Source organism: Antechinus flavipes, chromosome 1 (assembly GCF_016432865.1).
Source record: "Antechinus flavipes isolate AdamAnt ecotype Samford, QLD, Australia chromosome 1, AdamAnt_v2, whole genome shotgun sequence".
In the NCBI taxonomy this organism is placed as follows: domain Eukaryota; kingdom Metazoa; phylum Chordata; class Mammalia; order Dasyuromorphia; family Dasyuridae; genus Antechinus; species Antechinus flavipes.
The window spans coordinates 725833796-725858145 of NC_067398.1; the positions used below are offsets into that span (position 1 = coordinate 725833796).

The 24350-nt window shown below is 46.4% G+C and overlaps 2 protein-coding genes across 3 annotated transcripts in view; one reads left to right on the top strand and one right to left on the bottom strand.

The window, feature by feature from the left end:
• The window catches only part of LOC127545847 (zinc finger protein 420-like), a 330731-nt gene that overhangs the window by 173245 nt on the left and 133136 nt on the right, over positions 1-24350 (bottom strand). The gene's annotated exons all lie outside the window — the stretch shown is intronic.
• Positions 1250-9534, top strand: LOC127545850 (zinc finger protein 345-like). Its single transcript, XM_051973347.1, has 5 exons — positions 1250-2096; positions 2953-3008; positions 3733-3859; positions 4155-4250; positions 7159-9534. Exons 1-5 carry the CDS (start codon positions 1907-1909, stop codon positions 9183-9185), a joined length of 2496 nt encoding a protein of 831 aa, XP_051829307.1. The 5' UTR covers positions 1250-1906; the 3' UTR covers positions 9186-9534.

The following is a 24350-nucleotide window of genomic DNA, read 5'->3' on the forward strand; positions in this document are numbered from 1 at the left end:
GCTGAGAAGACGCGTCCTCGTCTCTGCCGGAGCACAGGGCTCTGGTTGTGGCTACTTATGACATTAGAGCTCCTTCACTCTGTTTTGTCAGGTATCGATTATTCTAGCGGGCGGGCTTTTCAATCCAGCTTCTGGTCATCGCTCCAGTAATTGGAGGAGCAGTGCTCCAAGCTTGTTCTCCAAAGGCCAGGTCCCTAGTGAATATGTATAGGAAGTAGCTAAGAAACAGCAGCCGGAGAAAGGATACATGGAGATCATGTACCAGACGGCTCGGAATGGAGGAACTCGGCCGCTGGAAGGGAGGTAGCTCAGCCAGCGCAGAGAGCTCCAGGTCTCATCCCGGGGGAAGTTTGCCGAGTCTGTAGGGTAGCAAGTAGAGACAGAGGCGAGAGGCCCCTCTCTTGTCAGCTTCTTCCCGGAACCTGGAGCTCCCTGCAGCACCCGAGGGAAGCTGGCGCCCCCAGCTCCGTCCTCCAGCGCCCGAGCAGCTTGAAGAGACTGTCTCAAGAAGAGCGCGCTCCTGCTCCTCACACGGGCCTGGGCACAGGAAGCCCCCCTCGGGGCTCGGGGCGCGGGTGAGGTCCTCCCGGGACAAAGCTGCCGCAGAGATGCTGGAACAGTCCCCAGACTCAGAAATATACCGCGGAAACACAAGCGTCGGGGACTTTCCTCGCCTCCCAGGCCGTCCTCCTTTGGTACTGTTGCCCTTAGAATAGACCAGGGCCCACTGACAGGCAGCAGACAAGCGTCAGAGGCCGCCACAGCGACAACAGAGCACGCTCAGCTCCCGGAGCCATCCTGCTTTCTGTCCCGCGAGCCTTTTCGTGCCCTGCACGAGGGCGCGCTGGGGCCGTCCCTGTTTTGTTTTGTTTTTGTTTTTAGCAAAGACACTGAAGCGCTTCAGATTAAGCCTTGCGGGGGTCTCATAGCCAGAGCCGGAGATTCCGCCCGGGTTTTCTGTCCGCTGCAGCGCCGCCTAGTGGTCCCGCATAGCTAGCCAGCTGTCACAGTGGTGCTAGGGATAGACCCACAAAATCAGCGCATCAGTGGCAGAGACGCGAACCCGCGGACAAAGCGACTGCTGCGACCCCGCGGAGCGGCCCAAACCCCCCTCGAAGGCACGGGCGGCTCCTCCAGCGTGAGGAGTTCAGCCGCATTTCACACGTGCTCCCTTAAGGCGCGGGTCAGACGCCTTCAGGTTTCCCCAGGACATCCCGTAGCCGGGGCTCTCAGCTCCCACCTGCGCTGCCCGGCAGGACCCCCAGCTTGCCCACCCCTGGCTGGCGGCCGGCAGGGCCTTCCTGCTGTGGGGATCTTTCCCTTGGAGGCTCTGGCAGCCTTGGACCGGGCTTAGTTCTTCTCCACAGGATGCAGACTAAGCCAGTCATTGCCCGAAGCAATGGGACAGTCAATGAAGGGGGACGGTCCCTAGGTCCTGCAGTTCCTAAGGAACAGGGGCTGGCCGGGGCTTCCTTTGAGAAATGATGAAGGGCCTTTCGCGCTCTTACGCGGCTTCCATCTTTCCACCCAGATATTCCAGCCAGGTGCCCGAGCGCAGGAGTCAATCAGCGAGCATGTATTGTGCCAGGCACTGTGCTAAGCGCCGGGGACACAAGCAAGAATGAAAGGACAGAACCTGGCCGAGGGAACGAGAAGAGACGGGAAAGAGTGACCGGCGGCCCCCCGGAGGACCCCTGAATGGGCTGCGATCTGCCCTAGAGGAGAGACTTTCCATTATCCAGTTCACATGAAGGGCACATTTATTTATAACTTGCTTCCCCAAAGATACAGGTAGGGTCGCGCAGGCCCAGGACCAGGGCAGGAGCGGGGTAGGGTCTCAGCCGGGAGGAGTTCATTTCCAGTCCGTCCGCGCTGCAGAGACAAGAGAAGCAGTAGGATTCAATGCATGTGCACGCCCTCCGAGGCCAAGGACTACCTTTCCCAGAAGGGAGGGAGTGGAGGCTACGGGCGGGTTTCCGGCAGGTCTCCATGGCAACGGCACTTCCGCCCCTTAACTGGCATACCCATCCTAGTCCAGCCTGTCAGCCTCGGTTCTGTTTCGTCCGCAGCCGTCGCCAGGGCTCGAGCCTTCCGGGGTAAGTGGGAGCCGGGCCCGGGGCCGGAACCAAGCAGACGGGAAAACCGGGTTGGTTCCGGGCGCCCGGCACCTGTTTTCCAGACCAACAAAGAGGAAAAGTGGGCGTGGTGTGGGGGGGACTTAGAGAAGTGCCGGCCCTGAGGCAGCTGCGCCTGCGCAGTCCGGTACCTAGCACCACTTCTAGCACCGCCCTTAGCCCATCCTTCGGCGACAAAGCGTTTCCACTGGCTGATTCCTAGGCCCTAGGAGCCAATCAAAGACTTTGCTGCTTCCCCGCCCCTCCTCATGGGAGAATAGGTGTGGAGCAAAAGGAACAAAGACTAGGAGGGTCCATGGAGCAGCGACACCGCTGATTGGCTTCGATGGCCCTAGGCTGTCCAATGGGCTCGCTGGGCGAGGACGGGGACTACAGACCTCCCCGAGGCGGCTCTGTGTGAGAGTTACTGCCCTGCTCCCCCACCTGCTGTGGCTCCCCAGTGCCTCAGGAGAGACCCGTGTCCCATAGACCGCCAGCGCCAGCGCCCTTCTCTCTGGGCATCCCACACTGCCCCCTCTTCTTCCTGCTGTGGCTCCCTGATGCCCTGTCGGACCCCAGTGCTAGCCTCCTTTTATCAGGTCATCAATCACTGTCCCCTTCCTCTACCCGCTTGGGCCCCCCAGTGCCTTAGGAGAGACCCCAGTCCCCGCTGACATCCAGGGCCAGCCCCCTCTCCCTGGGCACCTCCCATGACACGTTCCCCACACGTCCTTGGCACCCACATAGCCAGGAGGCGTATCCCGCGTTTGCCTGCGGTGCTGGGGGTGGGGGGTGGGCACATGCTACCGCCTTTGTCATGGCTCCTTTCCCTTCTCAGCTCTGCTCTGGCCCCAGAGGAGGAGGCCGGCCATGGCGCCCGTGCTGCAGACCCCGGTGAGTCACCGGCTGTCGTCCTGCGGCTTCCTGGAGTCTAGGACGCTGCGTGGAGCGCCGCCAGGGGGTGCTGTCAGAGGGTGCTGTCAGAGAACGCCACCAGGGGGCGCTGTCAGGGGCACTGCCAAGGAGGAGCTGCAGGGCAGCTGTCAGGGGGCGCTATGGGGGACACTGCCAAAGGAGCCGTGGAAAGCACTGTGGGGGTTGCCACCAGGGGGCGCCATCAGGGGGCGCTGTCAGGGGTGCTCTCCGGGAGGTTGCTGCCAGGGGGCGCTGTCAGGGGGCGCTGCCAGGGGGCGCTGTCAGAGGATGCTGTCAGGGGGTGCTCTCCGGGAGGTTGCTGCCAGGGGGCGCTGTCAGGGGGTGCTCTCCGGGAGGTTGCTGCCAGGGGGTGCCATCAGGGGGCGCTGTCAGGGGGTGCTCTCCGGGAGGTTGCTGCCAGGGGTGCCATTTGAGAGCTGCCCCTCAGTCTGGTGGGTGAAGGTTTCCCTGGGTGGGGGGCACGCCGCAGGCCTGAGCTCCCAGCCCCTCCACCTTGACCAGAGGCCCTGGGGCGGCGCAGCTGCTTGGAGGGAGGCAAGGTCTGCTGTGGAGTCCCGTTTCCCAGGGAGGGCCGCAGTTCAGCGTCCTGCCTCCGGTGCCCCTTGTCCCCAGTGATGGAGCCAGCACTTGGGGGGAAGCAGAAAGATGGTCTCCAGCTCAAGACCAGCCTTTGGTGTTTTAGGGGTCAGTGACCTTCAGAGACGTGGCTGTGACCTTCACCCCGGAGGAGTGGGGGCGCCTGGACCCCTCTCAGAAGGAGCTCTACCGCCAAGTGATGCTGGAGAACTACCGGAACCTGGTCTGCCTGGGTGAGGGCCCCGCTGCCCCTGGGCCACCTTCCAGAGCCAATGCCCAGCTTGGGGAGGGCCGGCATCTCTGGGACCCGGCCCAGACGGAAGAAAGGGCCTTCCTTGTAGCCTGGCCCGGCAACATCCCCGTGGTTTCCTCCCCAAACTTCCTGCCCAAAGCCACCCCCACAAGGCTCCAATGGACCCCTCCCCCAAACTCCCTGCCCAGAGCCCCACACCCAGCAAGGCTCCAGTGGGCCCCTTCCCTCTCTGGCGTGGCCAAGACCCTGAACCCCCTTTGCCCTTCTCCCAACAGGACTGGCCCTTCCCAAGCCTGATGTGATCAAGCAGCTGGAGAGAGGGGAAGCCCCCTGGGGGCCGGAGGGAGATGTCCCAGGAAGCAGCTGGGCAGGTGAGTGAGGTGCCCTGGCAGCAGGAGGCCCCGCTTCGGGGATGGGGCACGACCCTGGCAGAATGGTCCTGCTGCTTCCCGTGAGCACCTTGTGCCTCACCGCTGTCTCTGATTTGGTTCCCCGGGGCTGAGACTGACCCCAAATCCCCGTCCTGGGTCCTCTCCTCTCAGCTGGCACTGGGGGGCTGGTGCCGTCATTGGCTCCCCGTATCCGGGCCCAGGTCCGGGCTGCCTCTGAGCTTCCGCTGACCTCCAGGCCAGCAGTCAGGTGTGGGGTGACACTTGGAGTCATTTTCATTTGTTTTTGTTTTAAAATAATGATTTTTCCTGTGATTGTCGGTAGTTTGGGCTTCTTCACAGTTTGCCTATTTCTTTTTTCGGGAATGCTCCTCTTCTCTTTCAGTGTTTGGTCTCCATGTTGGCTATTGGAGCTTAATCGGACTGACTTGTCAAGATTTTCGTTTTCAGTTAACTTTTTTCTTCTCATTTTAGCTGCATTGATTTTGATTATCCCTGAGCTTTCCAGTTTCATGTAATCCAAATTGTCCATTTTAGTCTTCTCTGTTGTTTTCTATCCCTTGTTTGGTCAAAAACTCTCCTTTCCTGTCCCTCTCATTTGTCAAGAACCCATCTGGAGTTGTGTTGTGTTGTGTGAACCTTCGATTTAGATTTAATTTCTGCTAGACCGCTTCCCATTTTTTGATAACCTTTTTTGCTGGAGAGCAAACGCCACCCTGGTGGTTACGGTTTGGGGATTTATCAGTCTGGGTGACTGTTCTTTCCTTCAACTTGTCTCTAATCAATACTAAATAAAACTGGTGATGATTATACAGTATTTTGGTTTGAGACCTAGTATTGCTGGCCCTCTTCCCTCCTCCCTCCCAACTCCCCCCCCCCCCCAGCCTTTTTGTGGATGGCATTTCTCTTGAGATTCTTGATCTTTTATTTATCTGGATGAATTTATTATCTTTTCAGTTGTATAAAAGCACGTTTTGACAATTTAAATAACAGGACTCTGAATAAGAAATTAATTTATGTGGTACTGTCATTTTTAATATATTGGCAGAGCATAAAGCAATAAACATCTCTTCAGTTTTCTTTAGGTCTGCTTTTATTTTTGTAAAGACTGCTTTGTAGTCAGTAAGTCAGAAGTGTCCATACCTGCCAGACCTTGGGCTAAGTGTTGGGAAACTAAGAAAGGCAAAAGCTCTTAAGGAGCTTCCAGTCTTTGGGGGAGACAATTTTAAAAGACCTTTGCATGGATTGTGTCAGAGAGAAATAGAAAGTGATTGTGGGGATTAAGGAAGATACAGACAGACTTCTTAAGGAAGATGCGATTTTAGTTAGAATTTGTTAGAAGCCAGGGTTGCTAGGAGATGGAGGTGAGCGAGAAGATCCCAGCATGTTCTCCGAGAATGCTGAGGACGTTCAGGAGCCCAGGCTCCCTGGGTTGCAGAGTAAGGAATAAGAAGGCAGAAGTGGGGCAGATTGGGAAAGGCTCAGGGGTTTGGAGGTTCGAGGGAGCCCTGGAGATTTTTGACCCAAGATTTTGGAGATTAAGCTTTTGAAACTGCCTTGAATCATTGCATTGATGAGAAGAGCAAAGTCTTAAGACAGATGGATGCAAAGAGAAGTGAGCAGTGGGAATACTGCACACAGTTAAAACAATTCTCTTTGACCATCTGGGAATGACTTACTATTTTCTGCAAGGCAATGAACCTCAAAATAGTAGAGGTTGCCTAGTGATGGTAGTGGAGGAAGAATCTGGAAGTGGCCTTGGGGAGCACATATACTTCTGATTCCCCCACCTTGACTAGTAAGTTGGAGGTACTAGAAAAAGTTGAAAGGGAAGCTAGGCCAGAGGGCCTAGGTCTCTGAGTGCCGGAAGCTGGAAACATAAGAGAAGAGGATGACAGGGGAAAGAAGTTTGCTCATTGCTGAGCAGGCAGCTTGACATTGAGGGCAATGGATTGAAACGGATGGGAGTAAGGGAGTTGGCAGCTGGTGATTCCAAGCTGTTTCACTGGTTAGAGGGAGGAGTGGAGAGGGAGAAATGGTGCAAGTGTTCAAGATCTTCTGTGGAGGTCCAGTCTCAAGTGAAGCTATGACCTGGGACACCCTGGGAGGCTCAGCTCACAACCCAAAAGGGATCAGAGGAGGTAGGGAAAGCTGCCTCTGCTAGAGAAGGATTGTGTGAAGGTTGGGAAGAAGAGGCAGGAAGTAGAAGGAGTCTGAGACCCCAACAGAACTACCAAAGAAGACCTTGTCTTCCTAAATATGGCCTCCTGGTCAGAGAGGTGGTGTGACATGGTATACCAGGAAGGCTTGGGGTCAAGCTCTGCTTCTGACACATAGTATGTGGGATCCTTAGCCCCTCAGTGACATGGAAAGAGAAGAGGCCAGCCTGTACTAGTGGGAGGAATTTCCTGTGTCATCACGGAAAGTGCCCCTTTCCTCCTTCCTGGACTTATTGGTCTTCAGTTGTCCCTTCTCCCATGCTTCATTTGTGATGCCTTTAGAGTCAAGGCCACATAGTTTTCATTGGTGTTCTATTTCATTCAGATTACAGCTCTGTCTGTCTCTATATATCTATGTCTGTCTGCCTATCTATTTATGTGTCTATCTATATGTATATCTCAAAGAAAGGTCTTGTTCTTTACTCCATAACTCATATTTTCACTATAACTTTGGAAATAAATACATCCTTAATTGGTAACTCTTAAAATACATTAATGAATTGCCTGTTCTGCTAATTCATGTCACTTGCTGACTCAATTTGACTTCTGAGAAGTGATATTCTTTCATGTAAAAATTGTTAATTATTGATGGAAGAGAGAGAATATAGGCGACTACATGAAAAACTGGCTGAAGGAAAGGTATATATATTTGTTTTGTTTTGTTTTTTCAGATTGGGAACCTAGGTCTGAGACCAAGGAATCACCTCCAAAACAGGGTCTTTCTGGACAAGAATCATCCCAGGAAAGACTCACCAAGAATAGCCCCACCATCTCCAGATTGGGAGAAAACCAGTCAATTAATACCAGGTTATTGAAACAGCAAAAGAAGCCTTCTAGACAAAAACCCAGCACCCAAAGGAAAAGTTCCGGTAAAGTGAGAAACCATAAGTATAAGAAGTTGAATCCAGAACCAGTTCATTTACCACAACAAAGAGAATCAACAGGGAAGAGTCTCCATAAACATGATATACATAGAAAGAGCCTCAAAATATATGCAGATCTAAGAAAGTGTAATAAAATATGTCCAAAGAAGACATTTTCTAAATTTAAAGTTTGTGAGAAATCCTTTAGTAACAATTCGGACTGCAAGGAAAATGAGAAAACTGGAGAGAAACCTTTTGTGTGTAATGAATGTGGGAAAGGCTTCGTTCAGAAGATGTGTCTTATTCAGCATAAGAGAAGTCATACTGGAGAGAGACCCTATGAGTGTGGTCAGTGTGGGAAGGCCTTCTATCAGCAAGGACACCTTATTCAACATCAGTCAATTCATACTGGAGAAAAACCTTTTAAATGTAATGAATGCTCTAAAGTCTTTCGCTTGAGCACGGGGCTTGTGGAACATCAGAAAATTCACACTGGAGAGAAACCTTATAAATGTAATGAATGTGGGAAAGCCTTCCGGCACGGATCCCATCTCACTCAACACCAGAGAATTCATACCGGAGAAAAACCTTATGAATGTAATGAATGTGGTAAGACCTTCCGACATAGTTCACACCTTACACAACACCAGAGAATTCATACTGGAGATAGACCCTATAAATGTAGTGACTGTGGAAAGGCCTTTCGCCATGGGTCACAGCTTACCCAACATCAAAGAATCCACACGGGAGAGAAACCTTATGAATGTAAAGTTTGTGGGAAGGCCTTCCGACAAAGTACACAACTTACTGCACATCAGACAATTCACACTGGAGAGAAACCTTATGAGTGTAATGAGTGTGGGAAGGTCTTCCGCCAGAGTATACAGCTTACCACGCACCAGAGGATTCACACTGGGGAAAAACCGTATGAATGTAATGAATGTGGGAAGTCCTTCCGCCTGGGCACAAGCCTTAGTGAGCATCAGAGAATTCACACTGGAGAGAAACCTTATAAATGTAATGAGTGTGGAAAGGCCTTCCGTTTAGGCACAAGACTCAGTGAACATCAGAGAATTCACACTGGGGAGAAACCTTATGAATGTTCTGAGTGTGGAAAGGCCTTTGGCCACAGCTCCCAACTTACTCTACACCAGAGGATTCACACTGGAGAGAAACCATATGAATGTAAGGAGTGTGGCAAGTCCTTTAGGCAGAGTATACAGCTTACCTTGCACCAGAGGATTCATACTGGAGAGAAACCTTATGAGTGCAGTGAATGCGGGAAGACCTTCCGCCAAAGCACCCAACTTACGGTACACCAGAAAATTCATAGTGGAGAGAAACCCTATAAATGTGATGAATGTGGGAAGACCTTCCGCCAGAACACACAGCTCACTGTACACCAGACGATTCACAGTGGAGAAAAACCTTATAAATGCCTAGAATGTGGCAAGTTCTTCCGCCTGAGCACGGGGCTCAGTGAACATCAGAGAATCCACACTGGAGAAAAACCTTATAATTGTCATGAATGCGGAAAGACCTTCCGCCATAGTTCTCACCTTACTCGCCATCAGATGATACACACTGGGAAAAAACCTTTTGAATGCAGTGAATGTGGGAAGTCCTTCCCCCAAAGTGCACAACTTACCCGACATGAGAGAATTCATACTAGAGAGAAGCCCTATAAGTGTTTTGAATGTGAGAAGGCCTTCCGCCAATATTCACAGCTGGTTCGACATAATAAAAGTCATGCTAGGGATAAACCTAATGAATACAACAAATGTGAGAAGGCTTCCAAAGAGCCCAGAGCTCTTAATAGAAATCAAAACCTGTAACCTAGAGGTTAAATGTGAGTGTAATGTATGGAAGAAGTAATAGGTGCTGGATGGAAGAGTCAGGTTACATAGTGGAGAGATCCCTGGACCTGGAATCAGGAAAATCTGAATTCAAATCTGGCCTCAGAACTTTCCCAGCTATCATGTGAACAACTAGGCAAGTCATTCATCTCTCTCAGCCTCAATTTTCTCATCTGTAAATGAAGATATTACCAACAACAACCTCTCAGTATTGTGATAAGGTTCAAATGAGCTAACTCTCTGTGAAGTCCTTAACTAACCCTAAAAGCACCATGTACATGTCACTTATCAGAACTACCAATAACAATAATAAATTCTTGTTGATTAATTGAATCTTGGCCTGAATTTTAATAGGACTTACTCAACCTTGAGGAATGCATGACAGTGAGAAACCCTATTAAGGTAATGATTGAGGAAAGACCTTCTTCCAGAGTTAAAGGTCAATTTGTGCTAGAGAAAAAAAAAACATTGTGATGGCCAAGGTGGAGACTGGCATGGTAGCTTTGGGCTGCAAAGGGTCGGGGATCTTAGGAACACTTCTACAGCCAAGGGAAGCACCAGCAGAGCCAAGGGGATCAAGGTTTTTGGCAACAATTCTAAAGCCAAGGAAAGCACCAGCAGAACCAAGGGGAATGGAGGTGTTGGGCACAGTTCTAGAGCCAAGGGGAGCTGGAGTCTTGGGCACACTTCTACAGCCAAGGGGAGCAGGGGACTTGGGCACACTTCGGAGCCAAGGGGAGTACTAGCAGACCTGCAGGAGAGTGGAGGTCTTGGGCACACTTCTAGTGCGAAAAGGAGCTGGGGTCTTAGGCACACTTCTAGAATCAAGGAAAACACCAGCACAGCCAAGCAAAGCAGGAGTCTTGGAAACACATCTAGAGCCAAGGGGAGCGGGGGTCTTGGGCAGACTTCTAGAGCCAAGGGGAGGACCAGCAGAGCCAAGGGGAGCAGGGTTCTTGTTGCCTTGACCTCATGTTTGTCATGAAACATGAAACCCAGATAGTCTACCAGCTCCAGGTCAGGAATCAGAACCGTTCCTATTTGAATTGTCTGAGGAATATTCTAAAATTCTCCCAGCAGAAGCTACTTGACACGGGTTCTTTCTCCAAATAAACTGCCCGGCATTCCAGCTGTCCCCCAGAGAGCACAGATCCATTGGGTGACCATGTTTTGAATGCCCAATGGATGCTTTCCAAAAAGACTATTTAAAAAAAAAAAAAAGGACGAGAACTCCCAAGATAGTCAGAAAAAGTGATACAAAGACATGCTCAAAGTCTCTCTTAAGAATTTTAGAACTCATGTTTTTACCTTCTGAATTCAATTCTCCCTGTGCAACAAGAGAACTGCTCGGTTCTGCAAACATATATTGGGATATATGTATCTAGGATCTACTGCAACATACCTAACATATATAGGACTGCTTGCCATCTAGGGGAGGGGTGGAGGGAGGGTGGGGAAAAATCGGAACAGAAGCGAGTGCAAGAGATAATGTAAAAAAATTACCCTGGCATGGATTCTGTCAATATAAAGTTATTATAAAATAAAATAAAATATTTATAAAAAAAAAAAAAGAATTTTAGAACTCATTGGATGACACCCTGGCCCAGGACTGGCCAGCACAACATGCCCTCATCAGAAAAAGTGCTGGAATTTTAAAATTAATTTTAATTTTAAAAATTGAATATAATCTTTTTGTGGGGGAAATGGACATTTAACAAAATAGAGGAGTTTCAAGCATTTGTAATGAAAAGACCAAAAGTGAATAAACATTTTGATCTCCAAGGTCAAAGACTCAAGGGAAACATAAAAATATAAACAAGAAATGAGAGAAAATACAAAAAATTCAATGAGATTAGCTTTATATTTCTGCATGGCAAGATAATATTTGTAACTCAACTTTATTATTATGATATCACTTAGAAAAAATATATGTAAACAGAGGGTTTGGAGATAAGATGACTTTGATGAGATGATACCTCCCCCCCAAAAAAAAATAAATAAAAGGACTAGAAAGAAAATTACACTGGAAGAAAGGGGAAAATCCAATGGGGGTAAATTATCCTACCTAAAAGAGGCATGCAAGAGCTATTATAATGGAGGGGGAGATTGAAGGAGGTGATAAGCAAACCTTACTATCAACAAAGGAATAACATACACACTCAGTTGGATATAAAAATATATCTTACCCTATAAGAAAGTAAAATGGGATGGGGAATAATAAAAGTGCAAGAGAAGGGGAGGACTAAGAAAAGGGAGGATATAAAAAGGAAGGTAGTTATTAGAAGTATGAGGAGGGAAAGAGTGAGGAATAAGAGGGGAAATAAACAAGCAAAAATTGCATGAATGAAATACAGTTATCATAACTATAATTGTGAATGGGATGAACTTACCCATAAAACAGAAGTGCATAGCAGAATGGATTAAAAACTAGAATCCTACAATATATTATTTATAAGTAGCACATTTGAAGCAGAGATGCACATAGGATAAAGGTAAGGAGCTATAGCAGAAGCTGTTATATTATACTAGAAATGTTAGCTATAGTATAAGAGAAGAAAAAAATTAAAGGAATTTGAATGGGTAACAAGAAAACAAAACTATCATTCTCTGCAAATGACATCATGTTATACTTAGAAAATCCTAGAGAATTAACTAAGAAACTACTTGTAATTATTCACAACTTCAGCAAAATTGCAGAAAACAAAATAAATCCACATAAATCATTAGCATTTCTATATATTACCAGAAAAGATAGAAAGAGAAATTTCCCTTAAAATAACTGTGAATATAAACTACTTGGGAGTCTATCTGCCAAGATAAACCTAAGAACTATGTAAATAGAACTAAAAAACACTTTTCACATCCATAAAGTAAGATCTAAACAACTGGAAAAATATTAACTGCTTATGAATAGGCTGAGCCAATATAATATAAAATTACAATTATACCTAAATTAATCTTTTCAGTGCTATAATAATCAAATTATCAAAATTATTTTATAGAGCTAGAAAAATGACAAAATTCATCTGGAAGAAGAAAAGCTCAAGGATATTAAGGGAATCACTGAAACATTTTAAAGTTGATCCAGCTCTATCAGATCTCAAATGGTATTATAAAGTGGTAATTATCAACTCCAATTATCACTTCCCACTAGCTTCTCCTCACATACAGAAGGAACCTCCTCTTCTCCCTTCTATCTCGGAGCTCCAGAATGTCATCTCTCATTAGCTTCTCCTCTGATAGAGCTGATCCCTTCATCTCTCCTTCTGTTCAAGAACCCCAGTCTGTCACCTCTCCCATTGGCTCCTCCTTTGATGGGTGGCCCCTCTCCCGATCCAGCACCCATCCTTGATCCCTCCTGTCTCCTTTAGTAGACTGCCACTTAATGATCTGACCATTCCTCAGTCTCCCTTTAACTGAGCTGTTTCCCCAAATTCTCTCCTGGGCCTTATCCTGTACTCTCCCAATCATGTAAGCCCTCAGTTCCTATTAATTTGGTTACCATTTCTGTGTAGATGAGTCTCAGAGTTCTATCTCCTCCCCCAGTCTCCCTTGAGCTTTGGTCCCAGGTCACCACTGCCTACTGGACATTTCAAAGGGGACATTTTGAGAGGCATTTCAAACTCAACATGTTCCAAATGGAAAATGATTTCTTTTTCCCCAACGAACCCCTCTTCCCAACTTTTTTTTTTCTTGTAGAAAGCATCTGTCAAAGCCTATCCCAGGCAATGGTGAGATGCTCTTGACAAAGTGCTGATGGCAGTGGGAGGTAAGATGCACCTGCCAGGTGTATCCCCACATCCCCAGTACTGCCCTCGACTCCTCCCTCTCCTCTCTGTCCTCCTCCCCCTAACCTCACTCCCTCCCACCCCCGGTCACCAAATCTTGCCATTTCCACATCTCTCATATCCTTTCCATGCACACAGATACCACCTTGGTCCTGATCTTTGTCCCTTAACTCAGTTAGAAGAAGGCACAGAGCTCATTTTTCACCTGGCCTGATCTCCACAAACGGTGCCTCCTACCTCCTCAGATTCTGATCCAGCTGGCTCTAGGGCTTCACTGGGCCTCATGCCCGTAACCTTATGACCACCCCCTTTCAGCTTCTTTTGTACCATGAAAGCCCTAGGACAGTCCCTGCTCACAAGGTGGAAGGAGCTAGGACTTTCTTGGTGCCTAACACACAGCGAGCACTCAATGTCTCTCGTTGCCTCTGCCTCCCACCTGGTCCCCTGCCTTTCTCCCCAGTCTGGTCCATCCCATACACTACAGGCAAGTACAGAACTGACCATGGGACTCCAGAGGCTTACTGTGGCATCTACAATCAAATTTAGAGTCTTCCATTTTGCTGAGAAAGCCTCCCAACCCGAGCCTCTTCTCCTTTCCCAATTCCAATACTGCAAGCTCCCCAAATTGGCCTTCTCTCTGCTCTTCACCCCTAACCCTCCACACCTTTGCCCCTCTCCGTCATAGCAAAACTCCCCCTTTTTTCTAAGCATCATCTTTGCAGGAATTTTTTTCTGATCCCCACAACACTAGTGCCCACCCTTGTATTTAATTCCTTGTCAATCACTTGTATTTACTCCTTTCTTTGTATTTACAAAGGCACTTCTGTACTCCTTGCAAACTTCATGTAAGCAGAGATGGGGACCTCTGTCCCCACCCCCAAGCTCAGGGCCTGACACACAGTAGGTACTTCATAATGCTGATTTCTTGATGGCTACCTATAAACATATCCAGGTATCTTTCATTCTATTAGAAAATAAAAGGTCTGTTACTTAACTATTGGCTAAATACTCTCCCTTCTCCAGATTCTCACATCTCTGTCCTCACCCTTTTCCTGTCCACCCGACTGGCCCCTTGCTGACCAGTCGCTTGCTACAGGCCTGGCTCTGTCCTGGTCTTTCTATCCCCCAATGCTGTCTTAGTCCCATGGCTCCTAATATCCTTCCTTCGCAGACACCTCTGAGATCCTCTTTCCTGAGCTCCAGGTCTCCATCAGCAATGGCCCGTTTGGGAGCCTGAACTCAGCATCTCATTAGCACTCCACATACCCAGGAGAATTCTATCTTGATCCCCTAACTCTCCCTAATACTGCTGTCAAGGACACTGTCATTCTTGAGGTTGGCAAGCTTGGTCTCAGACTCATTCCTCCCATCTCTCAGCTCCTCCAGCCAACACGGTGCCTGTATTTCCCCCCTGCAGCATCTCTCCAAGATGACCCTTTCTCTTCCACCCCTGCCCTGGAGCAGACCTTCATCTCCTCACCCTGGACTGTTGCAACAGCTGCTAGGGTGGGGAATAGAAGGAAGCAGAAGTCAGAAGGGCATTTCTGCCATTGGGGGAACCCTTAGGACAAAGCCACCAAAGTGAGTGAGGAGGAGGAGCAGGAAAGTTGGTGTCACAGAGTACACCACGGAGTGGCAAGTGTTAGAAGACATGGAGAGAGGGGCTGACCACCAGGTGAAGGCTTTATGAGCCACATTGAGAATCGGCTATTTGGTCCCGGAAGTAACAGGAAGGTGGTGGAATCTATTAGGAAACAATGGATGTGGCCGGGGTATGATTTAGGGAACCCTTTTTGGCAGAGGGATGGGAGTAGAGCTAGAATTAAGGGAGATGAGAGGCAAGCCCTGAGGCCACTGACAGAGGAAGGGGATTCTGGGAGTGGAGACGAGTACTGGGTGAGAATGAAGTCCCAGAATGGGAGGTGACTGACAGGAGAGCCACCAGGCTGAAAGGATGGGGGATAGGGCAAACATGGCCAGAGAGAACAAGACCGGACCTCAGGCTGAGTCTGAGTTGTCCAGGGAGCCTTGGGCCAGAAACATCCAACAGACGCAGGAGTTGTGAGGCTGCAGACCATCGGAGACCCCTGCTAAAAAGCAAGTGTGATGAGAACATCTACCAGAAGAGGAAGAGCAGCTACCAGACCAATACTCAGAGACCACACAGCTGGTGAGGGGGGCTGACGGTGGCTTAGGAAGGAGAGAGCTGAGGGACTACTGGTGGCTCAGGAGCAGCAAATGGGCTTGGATGGTGAGGTCTTAGTGCTCCTTGGGAAAGCCTAGACCCATCATCCAAAGGCAGGACCGAGGGAGGACAGTTGGGAAAGCCTAGACCCTTCATCCCAAGGCAGGATTAAATAATGACAGTTGGAAAGCCTAGACCCATCATCCTAAGGAAGGATGCAGTGAGGGCAGACTTGTCACAAAGCTCTTGGGAAAAGGGTAAAGCACCAGGACAGTGGCTGAGGAGAGCAGGATGTGACCACATCTAAGACTGGAAGACACTGAAAAGCTAAAGGGTTACAGCCCGCCGTGCTGCCCGCAGCTCTTCAGAAAGCCTTCTTCATCCACTCATTCATTCTTTGTCTAATGCCTAGAAAAGCAGGGATGCTAAAAATCACGCCTAAGTGTGGAAACCCAGAAAGCTTGGAAAGCGTTAAAGGAGACTGCACCATTAAGGGGTGGGTCCGTTCTCTAAAAGCCCCCACAGCTGTGAATCATAACACACTTGAAGGAATTACAAATTGGCCTTTACTGAAGCAGACCCTAAATGCGTTGCTTGTGAATTGGGAGGCAAATGGGAAGATGTCAAAGATCAGAGAATCAGTCTCCTTGTATCATTATCATCCTCTCACATGAAGGGATCTATTCTGCTGTTCAAATTAAATCCCCAGCGGCAACTAGCAGGTGGCTCCTATAATGGGGAGGCAGGAGCCTGGCCCAGGCCCAGGCCCAAAGCCAGGGGTCCCTTCTTGGCTTAGGCAGGGCCCTCCCATGGACACTAAAACCAGAGAGTCCTCACCTGGAGGGTGGATTCTGGACCCTTGGTCCTAGGGCCTCCATGATATCTTCCCTTGATGCAGCTGGATGATCACACTGCGTATTGAAGTGGCCAGTCTTGTGCATTGGAGACAGAGGGAGCTCAGGGCTCCAGCCTCTGAGGAGCAGCCCTGAGGGTTGGGGGCCATGGGCAAAGCTGGGGGGGGGGGGCATGGGATGCTTCATTGGGTCCAGTTCAGGGGCTGATCACTAATCCAAAGCCAGCGTCCTCAACTAGGCCCACCAGGGTCCCAAAAGTCTCCAACATCGCCTCCCATTATAGCTCCCTCTAAGGGGGGATCAGGCACCTCCATTCCTCCACTGTGAAAATCACTAACCACCCAGAAGGTCACCAACTCCTGAAAACAGAGGTCCTGGGTGCCAGTCTGGCACACAAGGGTATTCTGCTTCCTGCCCACCAGGCAGAGGTGAGGAGGGCAACCAAGGCCTCCTCCTCCTGTGCTGAACCTCGAATCCAGGGCCACAGGCACAGCCAGACAGAAATAGCATCCAGGACCATGGGCACAGGCTAGCTCATATCCCATGCCTCAGTGTCCTCAACTGACAAATGTGGACAAGCTGTACCATCTTTGGCTGGATTGAAAGGCCTTGGGGCACCCCAAAACATGTATAAGGCCTGGAGTCAATAAGTCCTGAGTTCGAATCCAGTCTGCTCCTCCCCCCTCTCCCCCATCAGAAAATTCTGCTTCCAGTCTTACCCCTCTCTTTCTCTCTCCCAATCCTGCTCTGCGTTACCTCAATTTCCCCAATTTGTTCCCTTGATCTTGGGCTCACCTGGATGCTAACAGCGGACATGTTCAAACTCAGACCCTTCATTGCCTTTTTGGGACTCTAACCCATCAATGGGGAGGATATCCTGGAGGGAAGCCTGGAAGAGGAGGCTAGGGGAGGGGGAGAGGGAGGGGAAAGATATGGAAGGAAAGAGGGGTGACTAAGGGTCCTGCTCATGCGCACCGACCCCGAGGGGAGGACATGGGTGAGGACATCAAGCTTGCGCTTCAACTGGCTCAGACCAGATCTCCGGATCAATGCCAAGATCCCGGAGGGGACTCCGGGGGAGGGGACCTGAGAGAGGACTCACTTCCAGTATGGCTTCTGGAAGTCACTTGGCTTTAGAGGACCAGGAAGGCCTAGGAAATGTAGTCTGGAGATGAGGCGCGATTTTTGACCTAGGGTTAAGCCGCTAGACGCTCGGATTTTCATCGGCCAGAGGCCAGAGCCCTAGGTGGCGCCAAATCCTGGCCTCCTTCTATGTGTACAGCGACAGGGCTTGAGAGAAAGTGAGGGGCAACGCTGGGCGAGCTGGGACGAGGCAGTCGTCTGGGAGGAGCAGGGAGGAGTCAGCCCCAGAATGCCCCAAAAGCCCTGCCTTCACCGCCCCGCTGGTGTCTAGCCATCCAATAGCTGATGGCCCTGATGTTTCCCCCCATCATGTCCCATTCCCCGCTGCATAAGTCCTGCCAGGCTCCAGAGGCACCGTTACCCCACCTTGTTCGTGTGCCCACTTTATGGCGGGCCTCTTCTATTAATGGGGGACGCCTGGCCTGGAGCTAGGGGGCGGCCGCAGTTCTCCAGAGTCCCCACTCCCCTCCAACGCCCTTTTTCGGGGGGAGATCAGCCAGGCCAGGGTGGCCTGTGCCCCGGAAGCGTTCTGACAGTGGTTGAGGAGACCCCTACCCACGCTGACGGCTGGGGCCGAGTGTTCAGCCCCTGATTCCAGGGCACTGCCCAGGGAGGGAAGGACCCCGGATCTGGCCTTGTGAATCAGCATCCCAGCTCCGTCCCTCACACCCAGTAGTGTCTACACTGTGACCTAGAAGGCGTGGAGCAAAGAAAGGCGGGTTCCAGTCCTTGGAGAGGTCAAGGAAAGAAGTGCTGAGGAGGCCTTTGTGTAGGGCCTCCCCCTTCCTGCCCAATCCCGAGGAACAGGGTCTTAACCCGAGGTCACCCGAGGGCGAGTTGCTCTGCACTGTTCACACAGCTGCCTAGCTGCCCAGTTTGAAAATTATTTTTTCTATGAGCTAGAAAAGGAAATGACAAATTAGTCCAGTATCTGCCAAGAAAACCTAAGTCAGTTACAGAAGGTGAGACAGGTCTGGACAATAAAAGATCTTTATATATCGAGTCAACATTTATTAGAAACACTGTGGCCCCAGCGCCAGGCTAGCTGGCCCTCAACGAACTTACAGTCAAATGGGGGAGACTAGTCACAAGAAAAGTACATACGGAAGAATTGGAAGTAGTCACAGAAGGACCGAGAAATACCTCTTACCAATGGTGGAACTTTAGCTGAGAATTCAGAGAAGCCAGGAGGCAAGGATGGGAAAATGTTTTGTATGACTAGGATGGAGAACTAATGAGGTGCAAGAAAGGAGGGAAAAGATCTCAAAAGCTAGAGGAAGACATCTGTGGACAGGAGAAGTGAACAGAACTATCAACATTATAAAAATGAATATTTTTGAGGTCTTAGTAATCAGAACCAATTGTAATTTCAAATTGTAATATAAATATATAATATAAATAAATGTAAATATATGAATAAGTATAAAAACAAACACATTACAAAAACAAATAATCTTGAAAGAAGTATAATCAACAGAATGACCATAATTCTAGCATACCAGTGATGAAACATGATAACCATGATAGAAAAGGCATGACTAGCAGAATAAGTCATATTAAAGAGGGGACCCCGAAAGTCTAAAAATCCTTAGAGGAGAAAATCTTCAACTCTGCCTCAGTGAGGGACCCAGCTCAAGGGACAAACAGTTTCTTCCTTGTTATCTAGGTGGGGTTGGCTCAGATCTGAAACTCATTAAATTCAATTCAAATTTCAGCTCAAGCTGAAACCCAGGGATGAGCCAGCTTGGGACTCCACACACAAGTTCCCTTCAGCCAAAGCTCCATTATAAAAGAGCCAAACTAAAACCCTCTCTTTGCAGAGGTTCCAAACATGCCAGCTCCATGCTTGGCATGCCAAGGAGCCTCTGGCCACTGGAATACTCTTTCCAGTGCCATACTCTCTTTACCCTCACCTATTTCCTAACCAGACTTTATGCCTCTCTGTCAGGATTTCCAACCTTACTTCCAATCCCTATAATAAATCTCTTTTATCAATCTAGGTTTTCAGGTATGTAAATTTTTTTACAGAGAACCTCTGCACTGCCAGAAGGGAGTCCCCAAAACTCCCTATCCTTGTGTCAAATCCCAAGGGGTTGCAGGGGAGCCAAACTTCTCCATTTGATTCCTTGAACCCCGAACCTGCCACTAGACCTTATCATTTAACTCCCTGACCACCAGAAACTCTAATCTCATCTTGGTTCCCTAAATCTAAATCTTACCAATATGTATTTTTGCATACCACTACTGAGGAAATTTAATTTCATTTTTCCCCAGTGATGGCAGGTGAGAGACAGAGAAAATTGACTTCTGTTAATTATTTAAAAGAGAAATGAGTTACTATAAATATAAAATGTTGTACTTGAAGATATGGAACTCCAAAGGAGGAAAAAAAAAATGCATTTTCTGTATCAAGGAGTTCGGGCTCTAAGATTAAACCTGATTTCCTATGGACTCTATGTACTAATGGAAGAGTTATATCTCCAGTTTGGAGGGAATGTTTGCATCAACTCTACCACTATAGTAGATGACTTCTAAGAGTTAATTAACGAGATATCAGTTGATAATCACAAAAAGAAACACAAGGTTCACAAGCTGTAGCTTAGATAGTATTAAACTGAGATGATAATCACAGGAATTCTAGAAACCTAAGCTGCTTGTGCAAATCAGAGTTAGGAAGAGTAATTCCAGTTCTATCTGCATTAGATACATAAAAGATATATTCAAAGCAGATGAAAGATAATGAATGGGACCAGGTGAAGATTTCTCAAAAAGTCTATGAGATGGAGTTGGTCAGAAACCTCAGGAAGTTTATGTGTATCACAGGAAGTAGACAGCATTGCTGTCCATTGGTCGATGTTACTTCCTTTTCAATCCATCTAATGAACCAAAGTCTTTGGCTATTTAACCAGTTTATTATTTCTGCCTCACAGCCAGGCACAATGCTAGGAGTTGGGAGCTGAGAGGCTCTGGATCTGCTCAGTTGGTGTGTTTGGATCTCTCCTTGCAAGGACCAAACAAATGCTTCCTGTTTGTATCTGAAGATGTCTCTGAGTAGTCAATTTGGGTAAGGGGGTCTGGCACTTCTACCAGAAGGATGGAGGAGAAGGAACTCAGTTGGTTTTGATGGGGGGAACCCTGAAACTGTCCTCCCTGACTACGGAATCACCCCTACTCAGAATCTGACTTCCTTTAGATCTTGATTATGGCAGAGGACCTTTCCTGTTACCCTTTCCTAGATTGGATGATAGAATATGAGAAGGAAAATAATGTAGAAATGAGAATGGAAATAATGAAATATAGGATGGAGGCAATTATAAAAAGTCAATGTCTGATCCTGGATGTTGGAAGAACAAAAATTGAATAGGAAAATTGAATTTAGGAAATGCACTTTGGCAGTTGAAGGGATAAGACTGAATTAGGAGAGAGATTTGAGGCAAGACCAAGTAGTAGACTATAAGACAGTCTCTCAGTAAAGGGGGAAGCTCTCAGTAGATTTCTAAAGGGACAGATTTGGTATTCCATCTCAAAAAGGACTCTTGGCAAGGCAATGCTCTCCCAATCCCCAATGCCCAAGAAACATGATAGTGTGGGAAGTCAGCAGTACCACTAAGACAAGCCCTCTGCCCAATTCCACTGATGATCTGGACTTCTGATGTAACAAAAGTGTCATCATTTGCACCACAGTCCTCACAATTCTGGTGCTGCTGTTAATTCATCAGGTTTTTACCTATATTCTTGCTATTTTAGATACTAAAAGTAGACAGTTGGAGTTGTAGGCAGCTGACATTGCCCATCTTTTGAGCATGACTTCTTTTGTCAAAGAGGTTTGAGGTCCTGTTTATTGGAAAAATTATTTAGCCCTCTATTAGCCACATGACCATCAATTAAGTCTTGAAGACAATTCCAGTACCTTTTCAAGTAAGACACAGTCCAGCCCTATTGAATTGTTAATAGGCCAGTAAAGAGCTAACAAGTAGCTAGGAGCTTTTTCAAAGAAAACTTAAAGTACTTTGCTAGACATTTCCTCCTGTCATAGGTAGTGTAATAATCCTGGAAAAGGGTTAGGGGATGATGCTTTAGATGAAGGCAAGAAGAAATATGGTAGAAAAAGTTAAAAAGTCTATTGAAGCAACTTTTTAAAATGCAGAGAATATAAAGCAAGAAGACAGACGAACAGCAGGACAGTTTTGAAAGCTAAAGGTTGAATTTATTCTCAAAAAAAACAAACAGTACATAATAATGATCTACAATTTGAGGACAATCCCCTTTCTGTGGTCTTTGCATATGAAAATATCTATTTTGATTTTTAATTCAAAATAAAAATAAATTTCTTTAAAATCCCGTGGGCTAAAATCAAAATTAAGCTTGGGAAAATTGACTTTTTGAAAAAAAAAAAAAAAAAAAAACACAATACCCAACATGATACAAATGTAGTTTCCTGGAAAATTAGCAAATATGTCAAAATTTTATGGACTCTGCCTAAGAGTAAAATGAGAGAAAGCAGCAGAAAGAGGATATATTGCAAACTATAAGTGTTTTAAAGATGTATAGGGTTGTAAGGCTTATTGCATAATTTAATTTGTTTTTAATTTGCAAAATGACAGAGTATGAATTCGTTTAATGACTATTCAGTTTTTACATTTTCTCAATCCTTCCCTTTTACCTAACCTGTTTTACTAAATTCACTCCCAAATGGTCTCTCCTCCCAATAGACCTGAAAAAAAGGTGTTGGGTAGGGATATAATTTCAAAGGATTGGGGTGATCATCCTCTTTATTCATTCCCCAACATTTAGCAGCAAAATCTCTCTAACTAGATGAGTTATATGTTATTCCCATCATACCATTAACCCTACACAAGTAAAGCCCAATAACACACATAACTAGTACTCAAGTGGGATTTATTGAAGTACGATGTTGCACAGGCATCTAGGTCCCAAAATGATCATTGGAATGCTCCTACCTCCAATAATCCCCTAAAGTCAATGCTGGTTCCTCAGTTCAGCCTTTCATGTCATTCAAAGTGAGCTTTAGGAACAGTGTATTTATTTTCAGCCTGATTGACTCTTCCTTATGAAGAAAAGGCTTCATTTCTCATGATTTGAGACCATTCATTGACCATAATACATGTTCTTGAGAGTATGGCTATTCTTTTCTGAAATAACTGGTCTTTAAGGCAACTCAGACCTTGCATGCAGTCAATATCCCCAGCAATTTTAGACACAGATGGCCCTTATCTAGAAAGGAGACCTGTTTTGGGCAACTTTTCAAAATTACCTTAGAAAATGAGACCTATCTTGAGAGGCAGCTCTTATCTCAGGCTGAGCAGCATGCCCCCAAGGAGCAGATGTTAATAATCATCCTGAGCCTAATTACATATTAAATTATATATATGTGATATATATATATATAAATTAAATATAATTATATATTTTAAAAAATAATAACAAAAACAAACAAAAACCCCCTATCATTTTGATGTGTGTATAGGGAAAATAAGAAAGGGAACTACTCAAAGCCAATAAAACTTCTAGCAAGTTACAACAGAAAACAAACACCTATTGAATTGTTAACAAGCCAGCAAAGAGCTAACAAGTGGTTAGGGACTTCAAAGAAAACTCAACATGCAGAGATTTATAATATATTATACAAAATTCAAATTTTTCTTTTCCCTACTTAGGGAGTGAATCTCTTAAAGAATGAAGCATGGCCAGGATCAGTTCCAGGATAGAGTAATAAACATATCCATTCCTACGAAGAGGCCTATCCATCACTTGGATTTACTTCTACAGGCAAAAATTCAGATATCACTGTCACAAAAAGTGGTGAGGTGGGTTGCAGTGGTCCCATAAGGCACTGGCCAAGGGAAAAAAAAAACAACTAATAGTACTTTAAAAAATCAATCTTTTCTAGCTCTATTGATGAACTCAATTTTGCATGTTACTTTGGTGTGCACACTAATCTGCTTTGCTTTTTAGAGTATTATATTCTTTTTGTTGTTTCTTGTGAACAATGGTTTTGTGCAATTTAATTTGCTTTTCCTTGGAAATACAAAAGGTTTCCTCTTGGGTGCTTGCAAGAATTTTTGTTTAATATTGAAATTCTGAAGCTAGATCTATAAGTTTCTAAGGGAACTAAAATTCAAGTGTATCTTTTGGCAATATATGGATTCTAGTGATCCATCCCTTTACCCTCAATTTTCAGTGTGTGTGTGGGGGGAGGGCAGTTTTTGTTTTACTAATATGGTTTTCAGGGAGTTTGTTTCATTTTAAATTAATGAAAATTTTACATTTCTCAGATTATTTGGGGACTTTCTTTAAGGTCAGTTACTATTGCTTGTATTGAAACCAGGTAGTCTTACAAAAGTCTTATTTTGTTCTGAAATCCTTCATTGTTGCACTTTTGATTTCCAGATCTGTGTTTCTCTTTCAGAGAATCACCAATTCTGAAGAAAACATCCATTTATTCTGTTACTTATTCCTTGTCAGTCTTTTGTACCTTTGAGTTCTAATTTCTACTCTATTTACACCCTTATTTTTTAAATTGCCTTTTAAAAACCATTCCAGAAGTTTTTTCCTTTTCTTCCCTGACTTTGAGACCTTGTAGTAGCTACTATAATGCTTTTTCTCTCATTTTCAGTCTTCAAAAGATTATATTTTACTGCATAGTCATTACTCCTTCTATTGTACTCTTTGGGATGGCTAAATCATTCTTATTATTAGTGCTTCTGCTATTTATCCTAATGATTTTTTCTAAGCAGTATTATATCTGTTATTCATTAATTCTAGCATGTGATGAAGGAAAGCTAATTATGTAAAATAGTTGAGATAGAAACTCAGTTGCTAAGTATTCAGATGATAGATTTACATGCAAAAAAAGAAAAAGGAGAAACATAAATTTTCGATGTCTCCCCTCCCCCAGCAAGAAAGGGAGGTGGGAAAATCTAACTGCAGTAGAAGAATAGGTATGCTCTTTTCCTCCTTAGTACCAACCACAACTGTGTCAGTTGGTAAAAAGTGCACACAAAAAAAGGAGTGCTTGTAGGAATAAAATCTTGGAATAGTCTGATAAGGATATGATCAAGAAAAAGAATTTGATTTAGTAAACAGCAAATATATTTTTTTTGTCTGGGACTGGAAAGGAAGAAAAATGACTGATTCAAATAACTTGAGAGAA

Coding starts and splice junctions, on each gene's coding strand:
- LOC127545850 (XM_051973347.1), top strand. CDS start 1,907: ATGTGCACGCCCTCCGAGGCCAAGGACTACCTTTCCCAGAAGGGAGGG. Junction 3,009..3,732: donor CGCCCGTGCTGCAGACCCCG/GTGAGTCACCGG, acceptor TTGGTGTTTTAG/GGGTCAGTGACCTTCAGAGA. Junction 4,251..7,158: donor CCCAGGAAGCAGCTGGGCAG/GTGAGTGAGGTG, acceptor TTGTTTTTTCAG/ATTGGGAACCTAGGTCTGAG.